The sequence below is a fragment of the Ceratotherium simum genome, chromosome 6 (assembly GCF_057802395.1).
Source record: "Ceratotherium simum simum isolate JZ-2026a chromosome 6, ASM5780239v1, whole genome shotgun sequence".
Classification (NCBI taxonomy): Eukaryota; Metazoa; Chordata; class Mammalia; order Perissodactyla; family Rhinocerotidae; genus Ceratotherium; species Ceratotherium simum.
This window is the reverse complement of record NC_141905.1, coordinates 54458520-54477120: the sequence shown is the minus strand read 5'-3', so window position 1 is coordinate 54477120 and position 18601 is coordinate 54458520. Positions and strand designations below refer to the sequence as shown.

Sequence of the window (18601 nt, the reverse complement as noted above, 5' to 3'; positions counted from 1 at the left end):
CACACATCTAGTGATCCAAATGTGAACATCTGAACTTTCAAACGGTATCAGTTTTTCTTTTTGCACATTTGGTCTATAGGTGAAAGAATCCATTTATGAGCCAATCCATCCTAAAGAAATGAGTGTCTTCAAAGGGTTGGGAATGAGAGGCGTGGGGAGCGGTTCAGGAGTTTTGGCATCTGGCATGTTGACTGATCTCCCCAGTGGGCAGCCTGCTTTGTGGTGTCGTTCAGAAGGATAGTGCCCAGAGCATGGAGGTGTAAGAGAGCAGGTGTGGAATGCACCAGGCCCAGGTAAGGTTGCCTAATAAAACACCAAACACTACATGGGACATACTTACCCTAAAAAGTTATTCATTGTTTATCTGAAATTCACATTGAACTGGGCATCTTGTATTTTTATTTGCTAAATCTGGTAACCCACTGCCTGGATGATCCTCTTCCCCTTTGCCCCCACTCCCCAGGGCCAAACCAAAGCCACAAGGATGGCCCCCTGGACCAATTCTCTTTCCCATTGTTCTTCCCTGACTGGCCAGGACCTCATCTCCACACCACTGTCATCAGGTCACCTACCTTTTTCACATCTGGGACATTAAGGACTTTCTTCGAGTGAGCCACCCAACCCACTATTCCGATGTCCAATGGAAACACAGCTTCTCTGTCAGGGACCACCAGGTTGTCCTCAAACTTGGAGGTCGGGGTGACATCAAGCAGCTTAGAGGCCACCTCGGGGGTGCCATTGCGGGCCCGGCATATGAACATGCTGCAGCGGTCGGCCCCCAGCAGCTGCACCAGCCTCTGCAGGGCCCTGTGCACCACCAGCTCAGCACTGCCCATCTCTTCTTGCACCACCAACAGCAGCTCTGCGAACAGGGCTGACTCTTCCGCTGCCGTCAGGCCCGGGAAGGCCCTGCTGTGCTCAGAGACTTCTCCCGGCGCCTCCACCTGCAGCTTCTTGTTGAAGTACTCCTTGGCAAACTGAGGGTTATCCTTGAGATATTTCTCCACGGCCTCTTGGCTGATGTCACTCATGGTGTGTATTGCTTTGCTGCTGTTGTTCAGAAAGGAAGACCCTCAGAGCACTTCCTGGGGCATAGTGCCGAGTAGCAAATACATCCTCATCAAAGCTACTGAGGAAACCGTAAGTGGTACCTCATAGGATCCCCAAATGCCCAGCAGAATGGTTGCTCAGCAGAGCTTTCAAACTGCCTGTAACTCTTGGGATGTGACAGAAGGTCCTGGCTTAGAATGGGATTCTGGAAGCATAGGATTAAAGAGTTCTTCAGGTCACGAAATCTCTAAGCATTATTAGCTCATAAGTCCTGAGAGAATCCTCAGAGCATCTTAGATCAGTCAGGCAAGTGGCAAGTCGAAGGGACTATTCCAGAAAAATAATTGAACATTGGCTGCTCTCTGCAGCAAGAAGTATCCTCGACATATCCATTAGTTATATTACATTAGCATCCATTAACAATTTGACTTGTTCTTTCGTGATAGCTTTATGTAATGAAACCATTTAGACCTCGGAAATGTGTTTGTTTATATGGCAATTTAGTGAACATTTGGGGGTGATGGAAGGGTTTAGCATCAATGCTACACAAAATGGAATATTAATCTTTCATTTTCTTAAATGTCCTATGATCCTCCAGGTTGCTTGGCCTACTCTTTCTCTAAAACCTTCACTTCTCCATTCCCCTCACTTAACAGGTTGACTTTGGAAGTGTTTTAAAGGAACAAACCTTAGGCTTACTCTAGAGAGGCGAATGTGGCAAAATTTGCCTGTGGCCCAAGCCTAATCAAGCCACAACTTCAACAATAATCCTTGTCAAAAGACATGATCGTAAAAGGCAACCCATGCAGCTGCTAACTGGGTTCTCCTGCTAAGCATATTAGTTTGGATTTTGTTTTCAATAGTAATAGCCAGACCTCATGCAGTTTTGCTCCAAGGTACAGTCTGTTAAATCTACTGGATAAAACCTGTTTTGTCTGTTGCTAGGATCTTTAACGTCTCAGGGGCTTCTGGAGTGGAAAGAACACTTACCACTACTTAGTTTTGTTTAATGTTCAGTTTATGAAGCTTTTATATCGATTAAGCACATTTTCCCAAATATTTAAACACTATTATGCAACTAATAAGTCTAACTACACATTTCATGAACCAATTTCCTTGAATATTTAAATACTGATTTCAAACTTAGTCAAGGTCTTTTAAGCATTTCAATAAACCTACAAACTTTATATGACAAATTCTCTTGAATGAAAACACATAAATGTTACAGTGACTCTAAAAGTTATTGTTATACCCACATTTAAGTCCACTTCAAAAACAGCAACCCGATGGGTTTCATTTACTTCTCTAGGCTGAAGGCTTACTTCGCTAGAGTGATAATAATCGTATTAGAAAAGAAAAAGAGATCCATTGAGGTTACTGGTTCTTGGTCATGAAATGAGAGATTCTTGGTCAGAACGTGGTTTTCCCGGGGGGACAGAACTCAAACTGGCATTTGTGGAGCTGTGTCACTTCTTGTGGCTGAGTTCACTTGCTACCTCAAAGGGCCTTGTCAAGCACGTACATTGTCTTCCACCTCCCTCTGTCGTACCCGTGTCTAGTCTCAAGAGGGTCCTCCTCAGACTACTAATTACTTCATAACACCCTATTAGCAACTCATTACAATTAGAATAATGCAGAGCTTTATCTCCTAAGAGAAAGGAATTGAGTCAGCTGAGTCATCCTCCTGCAGCACCATCATCTTCTTCTAACACAGTTTTGGACACTTTCTACCTGGTTATTTTGTGTGACTTTGGTGCAGTTCCTACTTTTCCCAAAAGTATGTGGTGTGCTCACAATTCCCTGATTCCATCCTTCCTTCTTTAAACAGAGAGAAAAACACATCTCTGTATTCCATATATAGATTTATACTTAATAGGAACAACAAAATTCCCATATATGTTAACATTCCTCTACTTAGAAAAATGCAAATTAATTTAAAAATGAAACATATGCTATTATAGTCAGCATTCTTTTGTTTTTATAGCTACTTCTAGATTCATTCATCTGCTCATTTTTTCAACACATGTCCATTGATTGTCCATTATAAGCAGACACCATACCAGCTCCTGTGGTAGAGACTTCATGTTCCCTGTTATCTGATTCTCTTCTCCCCCTAGTTATGTGGGAAGATTATTCCCCTCTGCCCTCCTCCCCCAGTAGGGCCAAGTGACTAATTTTGGCCTACGGGTGGCAGGCATAAATGTCTCTCCCAGGTAGGAACAATTAACTGCCAGTGTGAGACCCTCCAGCTCTCCCTTCTCCCTACTGCCATGTCAGTTCCAGATGCAGGGGCCTCCTGAATCCCAGAATGAGGATGTCACAGAAGAGGGCCCCCTGCTGACCTGAGATGGACATGTAGCATGAATGAGAAATAAATCTTTTTTGTTTTTAGCCTCTGAAATATGAGGGTTGTTTGTTCCCACAGCATAACCAAGTCAATCCTGACTGTTACACTTCTACTGCAGGGAGGCAGGGGGTGAATAAGCCTTGTCTCAGCTTTACAAGCACTTGTAGTGTAGTAAGGGAGATAAGACTAGAATATAAAAAGCCATGAAACAAAGACCAGAGTATGATTAATGCCAGAAGTGAGGTACATACATATGACTACAAGAGTTCATGTGATATAGAAATGGGATCATACCTACAGTGGGTGGAGATGGGGTAGAAATCGAGTGTGTTCCAGGTGGTGATAACAGAAGCAATAGCATGGAGTGTAGAGTAACAGAGAGGACAGTGAAAGGTGAATCTGGAAAGGTAGGTTGGGCCCAGATTATAGGGGCTTCAAAGGCTAGACTGAGGATTTTGAACCCTGGAAAGTTTAGGGGTAAGAAATGACATTTTTAGTGTTCTTCTCTACAAACTTAATCTGATAGTGCTTAGAAAGATGAATTGGAGAAAAGAAATATTGGACTTTGGGATACAGATTAAGAAGTTATATTGCATTTGGTTCATTATCAAATATCCTAAAACTGTGCACAGACTTTGCCCTGCAATTCTGCTTTTATGAATTTATCTTACAGAAATAATTAAGAATGTATGTGATTAATGTAGTTACAGGGATGTTCATCAAAAGCATCATTATAAAAGTGAAAGATTAGAAATAGCCTAGATATTCAACAATAGGAGGTTGAGTAAATAAATGGCATTATATCCATAGAATAAGAAACTATACACTTATTAATAATGTTATTATATTCATAAGCCTATTGATATGAACAAATATTTATGATATGCATTAAATTGCAAGATGGTATTGCAGTACAATTTCACATGCACACACACATATCTGGAGGTGCATACACCAAAATGTTAACAGTGATTATTTCAAAGTGGTGGGACTCAACACATTAATGTTTTCTTCTTTTTTGCTTACCTGATTTTTCTAGAGTATCTGCAATGAACATATACAAAATTTATGTGATAAAGAAATTCATTCATTCATAAACAAGTTTTTAAGGCTATTTTCATAGGCTATGGGTGAGGTTGCTTGGGAATGAAAAAGAAAGGGACAAATGTGAACATAATTCCAGGCAACAATTGACAGGACTAGGCAATTGATTAGAAAAAGCAAGCAGGAAAGAGGGGTCTCTGGTGACTGCTTTGAGTATTGGATGACATTTTATAAAGACAAAGATTTTTTTAAGGGAAATATTGGAAGCCTACCTTTTAGCACATACACAAAATCCTTCTCTTCCTCTCCTGTCCTGACTGGGCCCCATCGTCTCCACTGCTCTTCTTCCTCGGGGTCCTTGCAGAATCTCTGGCCTGTGCTGACAAGGCCTTTGTGTCTCTTATTGGCTGTTCAGTCCTAATCATTAAAAAAAAACCCAAAATTTAAGAAAATGTAGTATTTTTAAAAAATTACCAAACAGACCACTTAGAATGAATTTTTCACCCTACAAAATAATTGTTCACTTTGTTAAACTTCACTGCTTAATTTTTATGTCAGCATTTCTAGCTCATTTAAAGCATAGATTTTTTAATAGAGCATTAACTGATGAAGAGAATGAGGAAAAAGGTCAATATCTTAGATGGTACAGACATTGACAATCATTTATTTAGATAAAACATCTCTGAAAAAATAACAAAGTCGATGTGAAAACTCCATTCCATTTACTCAGAATGTTTTTAGAAACATAAGCCACAAGGTAATGATAATAAAAATAGCTAACATTATAATATATAATTTGTGACAGCAACTCTTCTAAGACCCTTACATATGGTATCTCATTTAATTCTTACACTAACCTTATGAGGTAGGTACTATTATTATCTGTATTTTACAGGTGAGAAATGGAAGCACAGAGAAATAAAGTAACTTGCTCAAGGTCACACAGCTAGTAAATAATAGTGACCTACCCCCAAACTACCAGTTTAAATAGGATTAAATTAAAAGTGCACCCATGAGTGGTCCGAGACATCATACTAACTGCTACAGGGGAATACACAAAGACCTTTCCTTTAAGGAATTTAAAATCTAGACATATAAAATGTTAAACACCAATAGAAGAGTTAAATGAAATTTCAAGAACTCTTTTTAAAAGCCTACAAATGTATCAAAGAATGATTTAACTACCTTAAAATTTCTACTTAACGAGTTGACATTTTTCAGTAATATACTATATTAATGAACAGATGTAATATTCAATTCCATCATTGCTAAAATTTTCCGCTGCAGTTAACTATTTCCACAGGAAGTAATGCTTACATAATAGCCAAAAAGTGAGCATATGAGGTTGAAGTACCGACATGAAACTAACAACAATATCCTGGATTAACTCAGTGCATTTTGGATCATTATATTGAAGCCACTCTTCAGCTCCACCTGAGCCAGATTCTCTGTTCCTACCATGTTAATCACCGAAAGGGATCCTTTAAACGCAGGGATTTCAAGCACATCCTGGCAGCCAACTTCAAAGGGCCCTTTCACCTTGCAAATTTGCTCTGATGAGAGTCTCTGCCTGCACCTAACTGATGGGTATGACCAGGTATCTTAGGGATAACTCAATTGGTAGGATCCATGTCATTTTCAACTAAATTGATGAAACTGACTGATGCCTTTGTATCCCCTGAAAAAACCTTATTGAAAAAATTAGTTTGACTCTTTGTACCTGAAAACGTTGGCTGAATAACTAATCTTTTCGTTTTTCCACCAATTATTTTGGCATCTTTTAAATGCAGTCAGAAGATAAATGCTACCCAGTTTCCTTGTTTTTCATTTTTCTTGGCCTGTCTGTCAGGATGTGGATGTAAATGTCAGTTTGTACAAAACGGGGCTGGTTAGAGATGTTTAGTTTGTATGAGGGTAAGGACATAAATTTCTTGCATTAACTCTTCTTCCAGTTATGGTAAAACATTTTTCAATATTTCCTAGGAGTTAGTGACTTGTTTGCTGCTGTATTAGTTAAGGTAATACTAACCTCTGTCATACGAAATCCTCCCAAATCTCAGCAGCTTAATCCAATGGAAGTTTACTTCTCATTCACATAAACTGAATCACTGGTGGGGTCCCAGGCTGATGGAGGCTCCACTTCGGGCAGATGAGGGAAGAGAGGAACCAAGGACAATTGGATGGGCAGCTTTTATAAGCTCTGTCTGGGAGTGAGTGACACACAGCACTTTTGTCCACAATCCATTGGCCAAAACTTAGGCATGTGGCCTTATAAAGCTGCAGGAAGTGGGGAGGTACCCTCTGGCAGAGCAACTTCTTCCCAACAACCCTACACTATGGAAGACGGGTGCAAATTTTTTGGTGGAAGGACAGCTAGCCACCTCTGTTAACAAGTGCTAAATCCTGAGAAATTATATTTCAGAAACAGTGATCTCTGACTAGCTCTTTTTGAATAAACATTTTCCAAAGCTTACCTAACGTGATTAATTTTAGTAAAACAAATTAAATCAATATCTATTGATCAAGCACCTACTATGTGAAAGTCTCTTGATAAATCCCGTGAAAAAGTTGGGGGGATGGATACCAGGAGGAATGAAACACGGGCTGTCTCTCCCTGAAGTATGGCAAGGAAACGAACTTTTGTGTATTTTTTTTATGTACAATCCATAAGATGTAATTCAAAACATAATTTTACTTCTAGAAAAAAAAAAGAAAAATGTTTGCAAAGAGAATATTTGTTTTATTTTCTGATTAAACATTTTCACTGTAGGAAAATTTGGAAAACACAAAAGTTCACAAAAGCAAAAAAAAGTCTTTAAATGTTCCTAATCCTATCACACAGAAGTAATCACTGTGAACATTTTTCCCATTGATATTACATATATATATATAATTGTTGATAATATATATGCATATTTGAAAAATTATTTTATGAGGATAAATTTCAAAGCATTGAAGTTAAAAACATCAGTTGACCTGTATTCACGTATTTGTCATCATGAAGAAATTTGGGAGAGAATGCCAAAATAAACTGTTTTGCTTTGCTGGTATCTGGGACACCAAGGTTCACGATTTATCATTAAAAGAGAGAGAGAGAAGAGGAGGAACAGTTATACCAACTTTTAAGCATCTAAAAAATAAATGAAAACATGTTGCTGCAAAAACAATCACCATAAACATGCATTGAAATGCCCTACATTTATTCAACATATGGTGTGTGCAAGGACCACCAAAATATGTTCTAGGAGAAATGGTTGGAATGCTGAGGGTATTAGGAGAGCTTTTCTGGCAGTAATAACTGTCCAAAAGCAATTGAGCTCAGCCAAGAGCTCTCCATCACTGGAAGTATTTGAGCAGAAGCTGGAAGCTCTCCACTCCGGAATGTCGAAGAGGAGATCCAAGCATTGGACAGGAGATAGAGAGATGCTCTCAAGTCCTTTCCCATCTAGGGTGCATAGTTACTACCAGACGTATGGCCACACACATGGTTCCTGGAGGAGTGGCTCTGGAGCAGAACTTATTTGAGCTGTTTGGGATTATATATCCTGTCATAAAACTGGCCTAATCAGAAGATCTCCTAGTCAGCTGGATGGTCAGAAACAGAGCTTTCCCAGCTCTGGGACAGTAAGGAGTTAAATGCATCATCACTGGCACTCCAGAGACACCGCTGAGACTCAAATGTGGAGCAGGAGAGGAGGGAAAGGTGGAAAGTAGAAGCAGAGAACCAGGCAGAGAGATGTCCAAAAAGTTACAGCGAGGTAACAGAGGCGACACGTGTCTTTTCAGGAGGCTCAGAAGTAGCCCCAATCCCTGTAAAGGGCTGGTCTGAGGACCAATCAATTCCTGGCTGTTTGCCAGCCACCCTTCTCTTCCTCTGCCCTCTCTTATTTCAGGTCTGGCTGCAGCAAAATGGTCCAAATTCATCCGGTTCCTTCCCATTTGGGCCATGGAGACACAACTGATATTGTATAGAAGGAATCTTGCAAAAAGATCGTATTTCTTTGCCATATCACTAATTCTCATTCAGTCAAAAGCAGCATCTTCTGACTACTTGGTCAGATTAGAGGAACTCTTTAACTCTGAATGGAGAGAGAAAAATACGGTCAGTAAATTGTGCCATCACCTAGCAAAATAACGTAACTAGTCACAGCATTTTGACTTAATTGACCATTGACGTTATAGAATTTTGTTCACCTCCCCCTTCACGTCCGCTCTCAGCCAACTCACCTTAGCTGTTTTGAAAACAAAACAAAATCCCACTACGGCTTTGAAATAAAATTGCATCATAAACAATTGGTAGGTGTGTTTCGAAGTGGTTTGAGCGAGGTGCCACAGAGTTAAGTAGGCGACCACCAAGGTTGCTAAAATATTTCCTGTCCTGACCAGGGTTGCGTTTCTGGAGAATATTTAACAGGGAGGGTTTTAAAGCTTCTAAGGATGTTGAAACTAAAGAACAAATATTGACCCTGAGGGCACCACAACTCTTCTGAAAGAGAGTAAAATACATCCTTTATAAAATGAAAAACTACTTGGCCGAAATATTCCCAAACCCCTGCACAACTGGCCCTCTGAGGGCGAAGGGTCCAATTTGGCACGGCCGGCGCCCGGGCACCAACGCACCAGGCAGCATCGTAGATCTTCCCGCCAGGCCGACTTGAGCCTCCAGCCAGAGCAACTGGGCCCCGTGGCCACCCCAGGCCGCAGCTGGCGGCCGCTGGCACAAACGCTGGATAACTGGGCCAGGACTTGTTCCCGCGGTTCGTCGCCGCTGGAGAGTTTGGGCTCCGCCGAGGCCACCCCGCGCGGCAGCTCCACCAGCCCCAGACGGCACTGGAGGTGAGGCTCTCGCCCAGAGGGACCCTCCCTGCGTCCTGGCGGCGGTGAGTCAGGGCGCGTTATGCAAGGGCTGGCCCGCCGGCCCCCGGCGCCTCCCCCTCGGTCTTTCACCCCGCGCGGTTGCGAAAGCGCGACCCCCTCCCCCCGGAGCTATAAAGCGGCCGGGCGGCCCCGCGGCGCGCTGGCCTCTCGCTCCACGCGCGCCGGGACGCCGCGGCCAGGCTTGCGCGATCTCCGGACGGTGAGCCGGGGCGGGCGGCCGGGGGCGGGCCGGGTGGTCCGGCTGCCGGGCGCTCACGGCGCGCGTTTCCCGCAGGGCGGAATCCTGGGCAAGATGGAGTGGGTGTGGGCGCTCGTGCTGCTGGCGGCGCTGGGCAGCGCCCGGGCGGAGCGCGACTGCCGGGTGAGCAGCTTCCGAGTCAAGGAGAACTTCGACAAGGCGCGCGTAGGTATCGGCCCAGGTGGCCCGGGTCCCCGGCCCCCGCCTCCTCCCTTCCCAGCGGCCGGCCGGCCGAGCACTGCTGGACACCAAACCCTGCTCTCATCTCTCGCAGTTCGCCGGGACCTGGTACGCCATGGCCAAGAAGGACCCCGAGGGCCTTTTCCTCCAGGACAACATCATCGCTGAGTTCTCCGTGGACGAGAGTGGCCAGATGAGCGCCACGGCCAAGGGCCGAGTTCGTCTCTTGAAGTCAGTGGCCTCTGGGCGGCTGCGCTCTTTGTGCTGCAGGGTCCCCTGGGCTGAGCGCCAAACGCTGAGTGGAGAGGGAAGGCAGCACCCGGGGTGGGATGGTGGGAGGAAATGCTTTGCCCGGCCCGGCTCAGGATCCCCTTGGATTTTGCAGTAACTGGGACGTGTGCGCAGACATGGTGGGCACCTTCACAGACACTGAGGACCCTGCCAAGTTCAAGATGAAGTACTGGGGCGTAGCGTCTTTTCTCCAGAAAGGAAGTGAGTAGTCAGCTGAGTGGGACTGTCTTGGGGATGGGGGCATACCTGGGCAAATCGCTGTTTCTTCTCCAGTGGCCCCTTTGGGAAGAATGGTCTGCTTATGGCAGGAAACCTCCGCAGGTTTTGAGATTAGGGGGTGAGATTGGGAGTAGCTAGGCCCCTCCCCGCCCCGCCCTAGCTCCCCCCACCAGTTTAGTAAACCTGGGCCAATCTCAAAAGGACCTTTGGGCTTATCAGGTGACCTCCTTCTGCCATTTTCTCTGTCCAGCCACTCCATGCTTGGACCTCGCACCTCCCCAAGACACAGCGCACATCACCACTCAACTTGGTTTGCATTTCTTCCATATCTTAAATCCTTGCAACAGCTTGACTATTTGAGGCCCCAGCAGAGGCTGGGAGACCCTCATCCAAGGATGTAGGGAGTATTGTGCATGGGGCTGGCTCACTCCTGGGTGCCCTGCCTGCCAATGCTGAGATTTTGAGCCAGGCACAGTGTTCTGGGTGGCAGTGACCTCTTCCCTTTCTCCCAAGCACTGAAACTCAGATGGGGGACAGAAGTGTTGAGGACTCTCAGAAGAGCATCCTAAAATTTGGCCTGATGGTGAGAACACACATCTATATGCTCTTTCTGCTTTTTTTCCCCATTTCTCCTAAGTTTCAAATCTGGAGTCTACTTGGTCCCTAGAGAATAATGCAGGCCAGGGGGCATATATCATGGGATATTAGACTTTCTAATAATTTTTGATTTTCTATTTTCTAATAATTTTCTAATAATAACCTGCATTATTCTCTAGGTACCAAGGAGAGTTAACCCTACAAAGGGGGTTCAATATACAGATGAATAAACTGAGGCCAAGAGAAGTGCTTTGCCCAAGGTCATGCAACAAGTCTGTGAGAGCCAGTGTCAGAAGTCAGGTGTTCCAACTCCCAGGCCAGGATTTGGTGGCCCTGAACAGCAGGGCCTCCTAATACAGCCCAACTTTTACAAAGTATTGTTTAAGCTCTCCTGTGAGAGAAGCCCCAGGGAGCTGTTCAGGGGACTCTCTTAGGTTGGTATCTAGGGCAGAAATGTCCTTTATGTAGCCCGTTGACACTTGACACATACTCCTTGACTTCTCTAAAGTTGTGTGTTAGATGAAATTGCATTTTTTTATCAAATTGCATCTTCAGGATTGATTTACACTGTACAGATGGAGTTGCTGTTCAACAAGGGGCAAAAACTTTTATCCTTAGAAGTAATAAAAATTATTTCAAATAATGCAGCAAAACTTCCTAAAGTGATTCTTTTAGCATAAAAGATACACTTTTCTGATGACGGATTACAAAAATCAATACTGGGAGTTACAAGATTACTCATTTTTAGAAAGCATAAACACATAGTACTCCATAGCGTTTTGAAACACACTCTTTTAGGACTAGGATTCTGTTGGTAATGCATTTGGGAGGGGTGGGAGAGGACCCAAGGAGGGGGTAGGGTTTTGCCTCTTGCCTCCTCCTCCCCCTACAAAACTAGATTAGTTCTACTTTTACTGCTTGTACGTTGAGATTCTATCTAGGATTTCATTTGGAGGGAAGAAAAAACTATTGAAATCTTGAAAGTGATTGCTGTAGCTACTAAGAGAGATAACTACTATATGGAACGCATAAAGATAAATTCCTTCTTAGGTTGCTTTTCAGAAAAGAAGCGGTGCTGTATAGTGGTTAAGCATGCAGGGTTAAAGTTAGACTGCCTGAGTTCAAATCCTAACTCGACCCACTACCTGTGGGACCTTGGATGTGTTCCTTAGCCTCTGTGTGCCTCAGTTTCCTCATCTGCAAAAGGAGGTGATCACAGCACCCACCTCATGGACTTGTGTGATGAGGATGCAATGAGTTAATATGCAGAAAGCACTTAGAACAGTGCCTGAGACATGAGTTCTCTGTAAGTGTATGATATTGTTGCTGCTTAGTTATCTTGCTAGTCATGAAATAATACCTTTATATTCTGGGTCCAGGGTGAGAGGACCCACAGAGACCATCAGGTTCAAATCTCTCATTTTACAAGTGAAGAAACTGAGGCCCACATTAGAGAAATGACTAGCCTAGGGGCATACAGCTAATTAGTGGCACCTAGTGACACCTCTTTGCCCAGGGCATGTAAAGGGGCGTGAACCGTCTCTTTGTTTTCCAGGCATCCCACAAACTGTATGATTTGATGTTTCTACCTTCCTGTATGATTTGATGTTTCTACCTTCCTGTATGATTTGATGTTTCTACCTTCCTGTATGATTTGATGTTTCTACCTTCCTGTGTTTTACGTGATTTTAGGGGGTTTTTACAAACCCTGCTTTCATTCCTCTGTGCTGATTTCTTCCTTCCTTAAGCTTGGTCTAGCATTAAACACTGACTTGGTCAGGAGGATTTGAAGGCCTCAGAGAGTGGCCTGCATTCTTGGTCTCTCCCCTTCTTCATATTCTGCATTTCACCAAACAGATATGTTTAAAATGAGGTACACTTATGCAGACAAAATAACTCAGGAACAAATGCTCATTAAATTTGTGAAATTATTTTAAAATTAAATGTAATCAATTTCTACAGTTGAATATTAAATTTCAGTGTTAACAGACTCTGACATGGCTGCTGCTCCAGCCTTGGGCATGCTCTCTACGGGCCTCCTTCTGCTCTAGCTCCACCAGCAGCAAGCAGGACGTCTCAGGGGTTAAGGATGCTGCCATTAGCCCATCTTGGTTGATTACAGGCTTCACCATTGATTAGCCTCTCTGAACTTCGATTTTCTTAGCTGTTAAATGGGGATAAAGAATAGTCCCTATTTCATAAGATTGTTGGGAGGACTAATTAAGGTAATGCATGAAAAATGCTTAGCTTGATGAACAATAATCACTCAACAAATACTATCTATGACCATCATTGTTTGGGCTCTTCCAGAAAGACCTGGACAAAGGCTCTGCTTCGTCCACCTTCCAGATAAAGTCTCTCACTTTGCTGGTTAAGAGCCCTTTCAGGCTCAGTAACAATGTGGACCTGATTGTCTATATCAGTTTCTCTAAGTCAGGATCTCTGGACCACCTATATCTAGATCAGGGGAGTGCTTGCTAAAAATGCAGATTTGTGGGCCCAAAGCCAGACTTATTGAATCAGAAACTCTTGGGGTGGGGCCGCAGAGTCTGCATTTTTAGTATGCTCCTTGGGTATGCTCCTTCTGCACAATGAAGCTTGAGAACCGCTGCTCTAGATAATTCAATCCAAAAAGTTATCTTGGCTTGCTTGAGTTTCAAGGCCTCACACTCCACTCACTTTGGCAGGGCCTGTTGGATTTTTGGGAGCAATTAGCCAGAAATAGCATCACACCCACCATCTGGATCAGCTGGACTGTTAGACTTGAGAACGGCAGGGAGCTTGTCACCTGGTTTTGTCACTTTAGATGATTGGAGGACACAGGTGTAGGCAGCTGAAGGGACACGTTCCAGGCCCACCACAGTGAGTGACAGATTTTCAAGGGAGCTATGTCACCAGAGACATCCCTCTACCAAGCATTTTCTTTGGCTTTTGGACTGGCAATCAAAACCTCTAAACCCTTCTGTGTGGGTACAGTGGATGCAGCAGAGTGTAACCCCACTTCCTGGGATGGTAGAGGGGAGTCGGGGCTCCTGGCCTTATGCCCACTGTCTTGATCACTCTCTGGCCATAGCTCTGCTGCGTGCAGGGAGCTGCTGTCCAGAAACGTTGGGGGTATCTGGCTCTCCAGAGGGACCCACCCCAGCTGCTGGGAGAGAGGAGGTTGGAGGACCGAGCTCATTCTTTCGCGCAGCGCTCAGGCAGTTCATTTCTTGTCTTAGGAGGCAGAGTCTGGTAAAGATTGTTATGATTTAAATTCTTTGTCTGAATGTTTAGCCAAAAAGAGCTTGGAGATAAACCAAACCAACTTAGCCCTTTTAAAGTCAAGAACAGTAGTGAATTTTCCTAAAACCAAGCATTGAAAGTTACTCAGTTCCTATGTCAGAATTTACATTCTGGCAACAATTCTGGAAAAAAAAGTTAAGCTGCAGATTTGCTGAGCTAATAGCCACCTCGATCATGAATTCATGAATTTCAAAGGGGAGTGCTTTTGTGTCTGAGGGGTCACCCGTGACTGACACAGTGAGCCCCATAACTAGGGAGGAAATGACTTTATTCGGAGAGGAGGAAAACTCTGCTCAGATGCTCGGGAGCCTGTGAGGGAAGCTGGTGGTTAGAGTGAGGCCCAGCAGGTGGCCCCACGTCTTCTGTTCTTGGCCTGTCTGCTGACTAACTGGGTGGCTACCGCTGAGCAGTCACATGTCTGGGCACTCCCACCCCTGGCCTCTGACACTCTCCCCGTGGGAAAGCCTGGGAGATGCAGGGATGGCTCATTCTTCCTCCTGGCGGGCATGGAGTGAGCTGAAGAGAGGGCTCCAGCACCCACTCCTGTGCAGCTCTCCTGCAAGGCTGGGGTGTGGGCTGAACCCCTCCTAGGCTGGCACTCCGGGGGTTCTTAGAGCCGAGAGGCACCCCCAGAGGTGACTTAGGGTGAGCATTAGAGATCTCCCTTCCACCCACTACTGCTGGGGGGTCCAGGTTCCTCTACGTTCCTCCAGCACAGATACTCTCCCCATAGAGCAGAGAGCATCACTTGCTCATGACCTGGATGTAAGATGGAGACACAAAGGCGTTTTGTTTCTTGTTCCTTGTCCACTCTCCCCCCAATTTACTGATTGCCTTGAGACAGTGTGGTGTAGAGGTGAGGCACGTGGGCTCCGGAGTCAGATTGAATCCTGCTTCAGTCCTGCTCTTTGTGACCTGGGTGAATTATTTAATTTCTCTGTGCTCGGTTTCCTATCTGTAAAATAGTGTGCACTTTTGGGTCATTGTGAGGAATAAATGAGAAGACATGGAAAATGTCTACACAGTGACTGACACATAATTAAGTGCTCAGAAAGTCCTAGTCATGGTTGTATGTCAATGAGAATTTTAAAGTAAGTAGAGATGTGGCACTTTTTACCAAATATGAAGTAAAAACTTGGATAAACTTGAGCATTGTTGTTTCTCCATGGAAAACCTCTCACTATGTTCTTATTAGTATAATTTCCCATTAATCTTGCCTTTGTTGACATTTTTACCACCTTTATTTACACGTGTTCTTCATGGCTTACATCCCAGCCTCAGGAATAAATATAATGTAAATTCTATTAATGTAAATTCTTCACGGGCTCAGCTCTGCCTCTATCAGGGGCAAGAATACAAGCTCTAAGAAAGAATATCTGATGTCAGAGGGTAGGCATCTTGTGCCCCCGAGGCAAACACTACTCTCTTTTGCCAGCATGGAGAAGTGAGTCAGGTTACTAAGCCGGAATTATGGTGGAGCCAGAAAAGCCGTGAACCTGATCATCAGAGTGGCGTCCTCCAGTGGGTTGAGAGGTGGGAGGGCCTCGTGGTTAGTGAGATGACCGGGGACTAGCTAATAGAGATCAGTGCAAAGATACGTCCTGATGTTGGGGATAACATAAGTTGGGGTGTCAGACATCAGCCACAAAGGCACAGATATTTTTGGAGGGTGGATGGAGAAGACGACAGTAGAAAGCTCTGTTCTGTGGTTTTGATGGGCCCACATTCTCCATTGTTCTTTGGAAAGATGCTATCACATTTGTTGTCAGGGTGAAAGAGAATCATTGAAGTGAATGAGGTTCCCCCCACTCCAGGATTTTTTTTTTTTCTGTAAAGGAGAAAAAGATCTTTTCTCATTTTCCCGATTTTATACAAGCTCTCAGAATTCTCTGTAGTCTCCTGCTTCCTAAGGACATGAACCCAGTTCCAGGAAGTCGCTGGTTTCTCTGTGGTGAGTTGCCCTGACCTCCGAGCCCGCTGAGGGAGAGGCATGGGCTCTGGGCTTTCTGCTTGCAGACGATGACCACTGGATCATCGACACGGACTACGACACCTATGCCGTGCAGTATTCTTGCCGCCTCCTAAACCTCGACGGCACCTGTGCTGACAGCTACTCCTTCGTGTTCGCCCGTGACCCGCACGGCTTTTCCCCGGAAGTGCAGAGAATCGTGAGGCGGAGGCAGGAGGAGCTGTGCCTGGCCAGGCAGTACAGGCTGATCACTCACAATGGTGAGTGGGGCAGGAGCAGGGCACCCCTGGCTTGCCCTGAGGGGCAGTGTGTAGAGAGTTTGGGCCCGCATACCACGAAGATGCACTTCATCTGCGTGTAAGAGAAAATAGGGAGTCTTAGGAGCCCCCTCTGGGCCCAAGTCCTTATTGACCACGTGTTTCACTGGCCTTATCATGGGGCTGATGCTCAAGGAGTGTGCAAGGGCCTTTTTCCAAAACCTGGCGCTTTTTTTTTTGCTGAGGAAGATTTGCCCTGAGCTAACATCCGCTGCCAATCTTCCTCTTTTTGTATGGAGCTGCCACCACGGCATGGCCACTGACGGACACATGGTGTAGGTCCGTGCCTGGGAACTGAACCTGAGTCACTGAAGCAGAGCACTCCAAACTTAACCACTAGGCCACCGGGGCTGGCCACAAACTGTGGCACTTTTAATTAAGTAAAACTGCAGGGGGTACTCTCTTCTTTTTTTTTTTCTTCTTCCTTAGGCCCAGTCTGTTCACATGATTTTGTCCTAGGTACACTGCCCCAAAAGCCATTTTAACTGGATTAATATTATTTGGGGATTGAGTGGTCCCCATGAAGAGCTGGGCAGCAAATGTGGCCATTGATATAAAACTTAGAGAGACACCACCATAGCAAGTTCAAAAGAGAATGATTTCAACAGATGTTCTTCTTCTCATATGGAACCAAATAACCATTAAATTGACTAGTTGGTTTTCCTCACTTACGTTTTTTGAGATCCCTTGGAACAACTGTTGGATCCTTTTATAGATATTACCCTTGTCTAATCTTGATTTAAAAACCAGAAACATTCTGGAAGTAAGTGCACAGTCTATTTTGAATTGACACTCACTCACTCTCATGGGAAACTGAGTTTCAAAATCCAAATAGGGTAATGCTAAAATGTAGGAAAAAAAGAAGAAAACTGAATTTGTCTGTTGGTCATCTAACTAGCTGACCCACACTACACCAAACGATATGAACCCAGACCAAAAACATAAATCAGTAAGGTTTAGATATTTTACCCTCAGGCAGCCTACGGGAAAGGCCAGTAAAGGATTTCACCACGCCAGACTCCAGGCCAAGCCCTTTGCCTGCATCATCTCACTTAATCCTCAGAGATACCTTATGAAGTAGATACTCTGATTACCCACTTTCTGCAGATGAGGAAACGGAGGCCAAGAAAGATTAGAAAAGTTGCCCAAGATTTTCAATAGGTAGCCGAATTGGATGCAAACCAAGGGTTTTTGTGATTCTGAAACCTCTTGTGGCACCACCTGGTGACACATGATATAGGACATGGTGAACATTCTATAAAACTACTAGCAGAGTAACCAACTAGTCAATTTAATGGTTACTTGGCTGAGAACAGGCTCACTTGGCCTCCACTTCCTGAAATAGGAGGATGTGCCCCCAACCCTTTGAAATGCAGTGGGGCAAATTTAATACAAATAAAAAGAACACTATTTCATATAGCCGATCCTATTCTCTCAGCCCCTATTGCCCCCAGAGAAATTCAAAGAGTTTTAAAAACAGCCTTGGGGATGTTTATAAATTACAGCCACATCCAGTTGTAACCGTACAAAAAGCATTTGAGTAAAGCTGAGTGCACCATGATATTCATTATCTACATTAGACACTGGGTCCATCATTCTGTCATTAATGGCTTTGTTTTCTGTCTTTCAGGTTACTGTGATGCTAAATCAGACAGAAATTATTTTTAGCAACATCGAGGAAGTCAAGTTTCATTTGAAAACTTCCCACTAACTCTCACTCAGACTTCGACTCTATTTATCTTAGTTTAGTTTGGCCCTCTCTTCTCCCCTTCCCTTGGTAAACATAAAACCTTCAGTCACATAAAAATATATGTGGGAATAAGTGAATCTGTGTGCATTCAAATGTATGTCTTTACTGGAGTTTTCTAAGGAATCATTTGAGGCTTAGGATTCCAGACTTTGATTTATTAAAATATAGTCACCCGTTTCCTACGATTTGGGTTCTTATTTGTGTTCCCGTGTATGTCAAATTGAGAAGTCCTGAAGGTGGTTGGGTAGGGTGCACGTTTGTGTACCAGGAGGCGTTCTTCCCTCTCTCCCGGCTCTTTATGACCTTTGGCCTATTGTAGTGCCTAAACCCCATTATTAATGACTATGGCTTCTCCCAACTTCCTGAAAAAGGGGTTTCCTCATTAACCCGGGAAGACCTTAACTACTAGCCTGGCCAAGGCCCCAAGGCCAAAAGA

The 18601-nt window shown here is 44.2% G+C and overlaps 2 protein-coding genes across 5 annotated transcripts in view; one reads left to right on the top strand and one right to left on the bottom strand.

The window, feature by feature from the left end:
- PDE6C (phosphodiesterase 6C) overlaps positions 1 to 1031 on the bottom strand; it is a 51115-nt gene extending 50084 nt beyond the window's left edge. For both annotated transcript variants that reach the window (XM_087432286.1, XM_004427848.3), the window contains exon 1: positions 573 to 1031. In XM_087432286.1, coding sequence (XP_087288412.1) covers positions 573 to 1031 — 459 coding nt within the window. The remainder of the gene's footprint in view (positions 1 to 572) is intronic.
- An 8127-nt stretch (positions 1032 to 9158) lies between these two features.
- On the top strand, positions 9159 to 18347 carry RBP4 (retinol binding protein 4). 3 transcript variants are annotated; one of them, XM_087432285.1, is made up of 6 exons: positions 9159 to 9277; positions 9594 to 9722; positions 9832 to 9968; positions 10123 to 10229; positions 16146 to 16358; positions 18046 to 18347. In XM_087432285.1, exons 2-6 carry the CDS (start codon positions 9612 to 9614, stop codon positions 18081 to 18083), a joined length of 606 nt encoding a protein of 201 aa, XP_087288411.1. In that variant the 5' UTR covers positions 9159 to 9277; positions 9594 to 9611; the 3' UTR covers positions 18084 to 18347. The 3 variants fall into 3 exon arrangements, with proteins under 3 accessions (XP_087288411.1, XP_087288410.1, XP_004427902.2); XM_087432284.1 differs by lacking the exon at positions 9159 to 9277 and adding an exon at positions 9306 to 9321; XM_004427845.3 differs by lacking the exon at positions 9159 to 9277 and adding an exon at positions 9451 to 9518.
- The last annotated feature ends 254 nt before the right edge of the window (positions 18348 to 18601 follow it).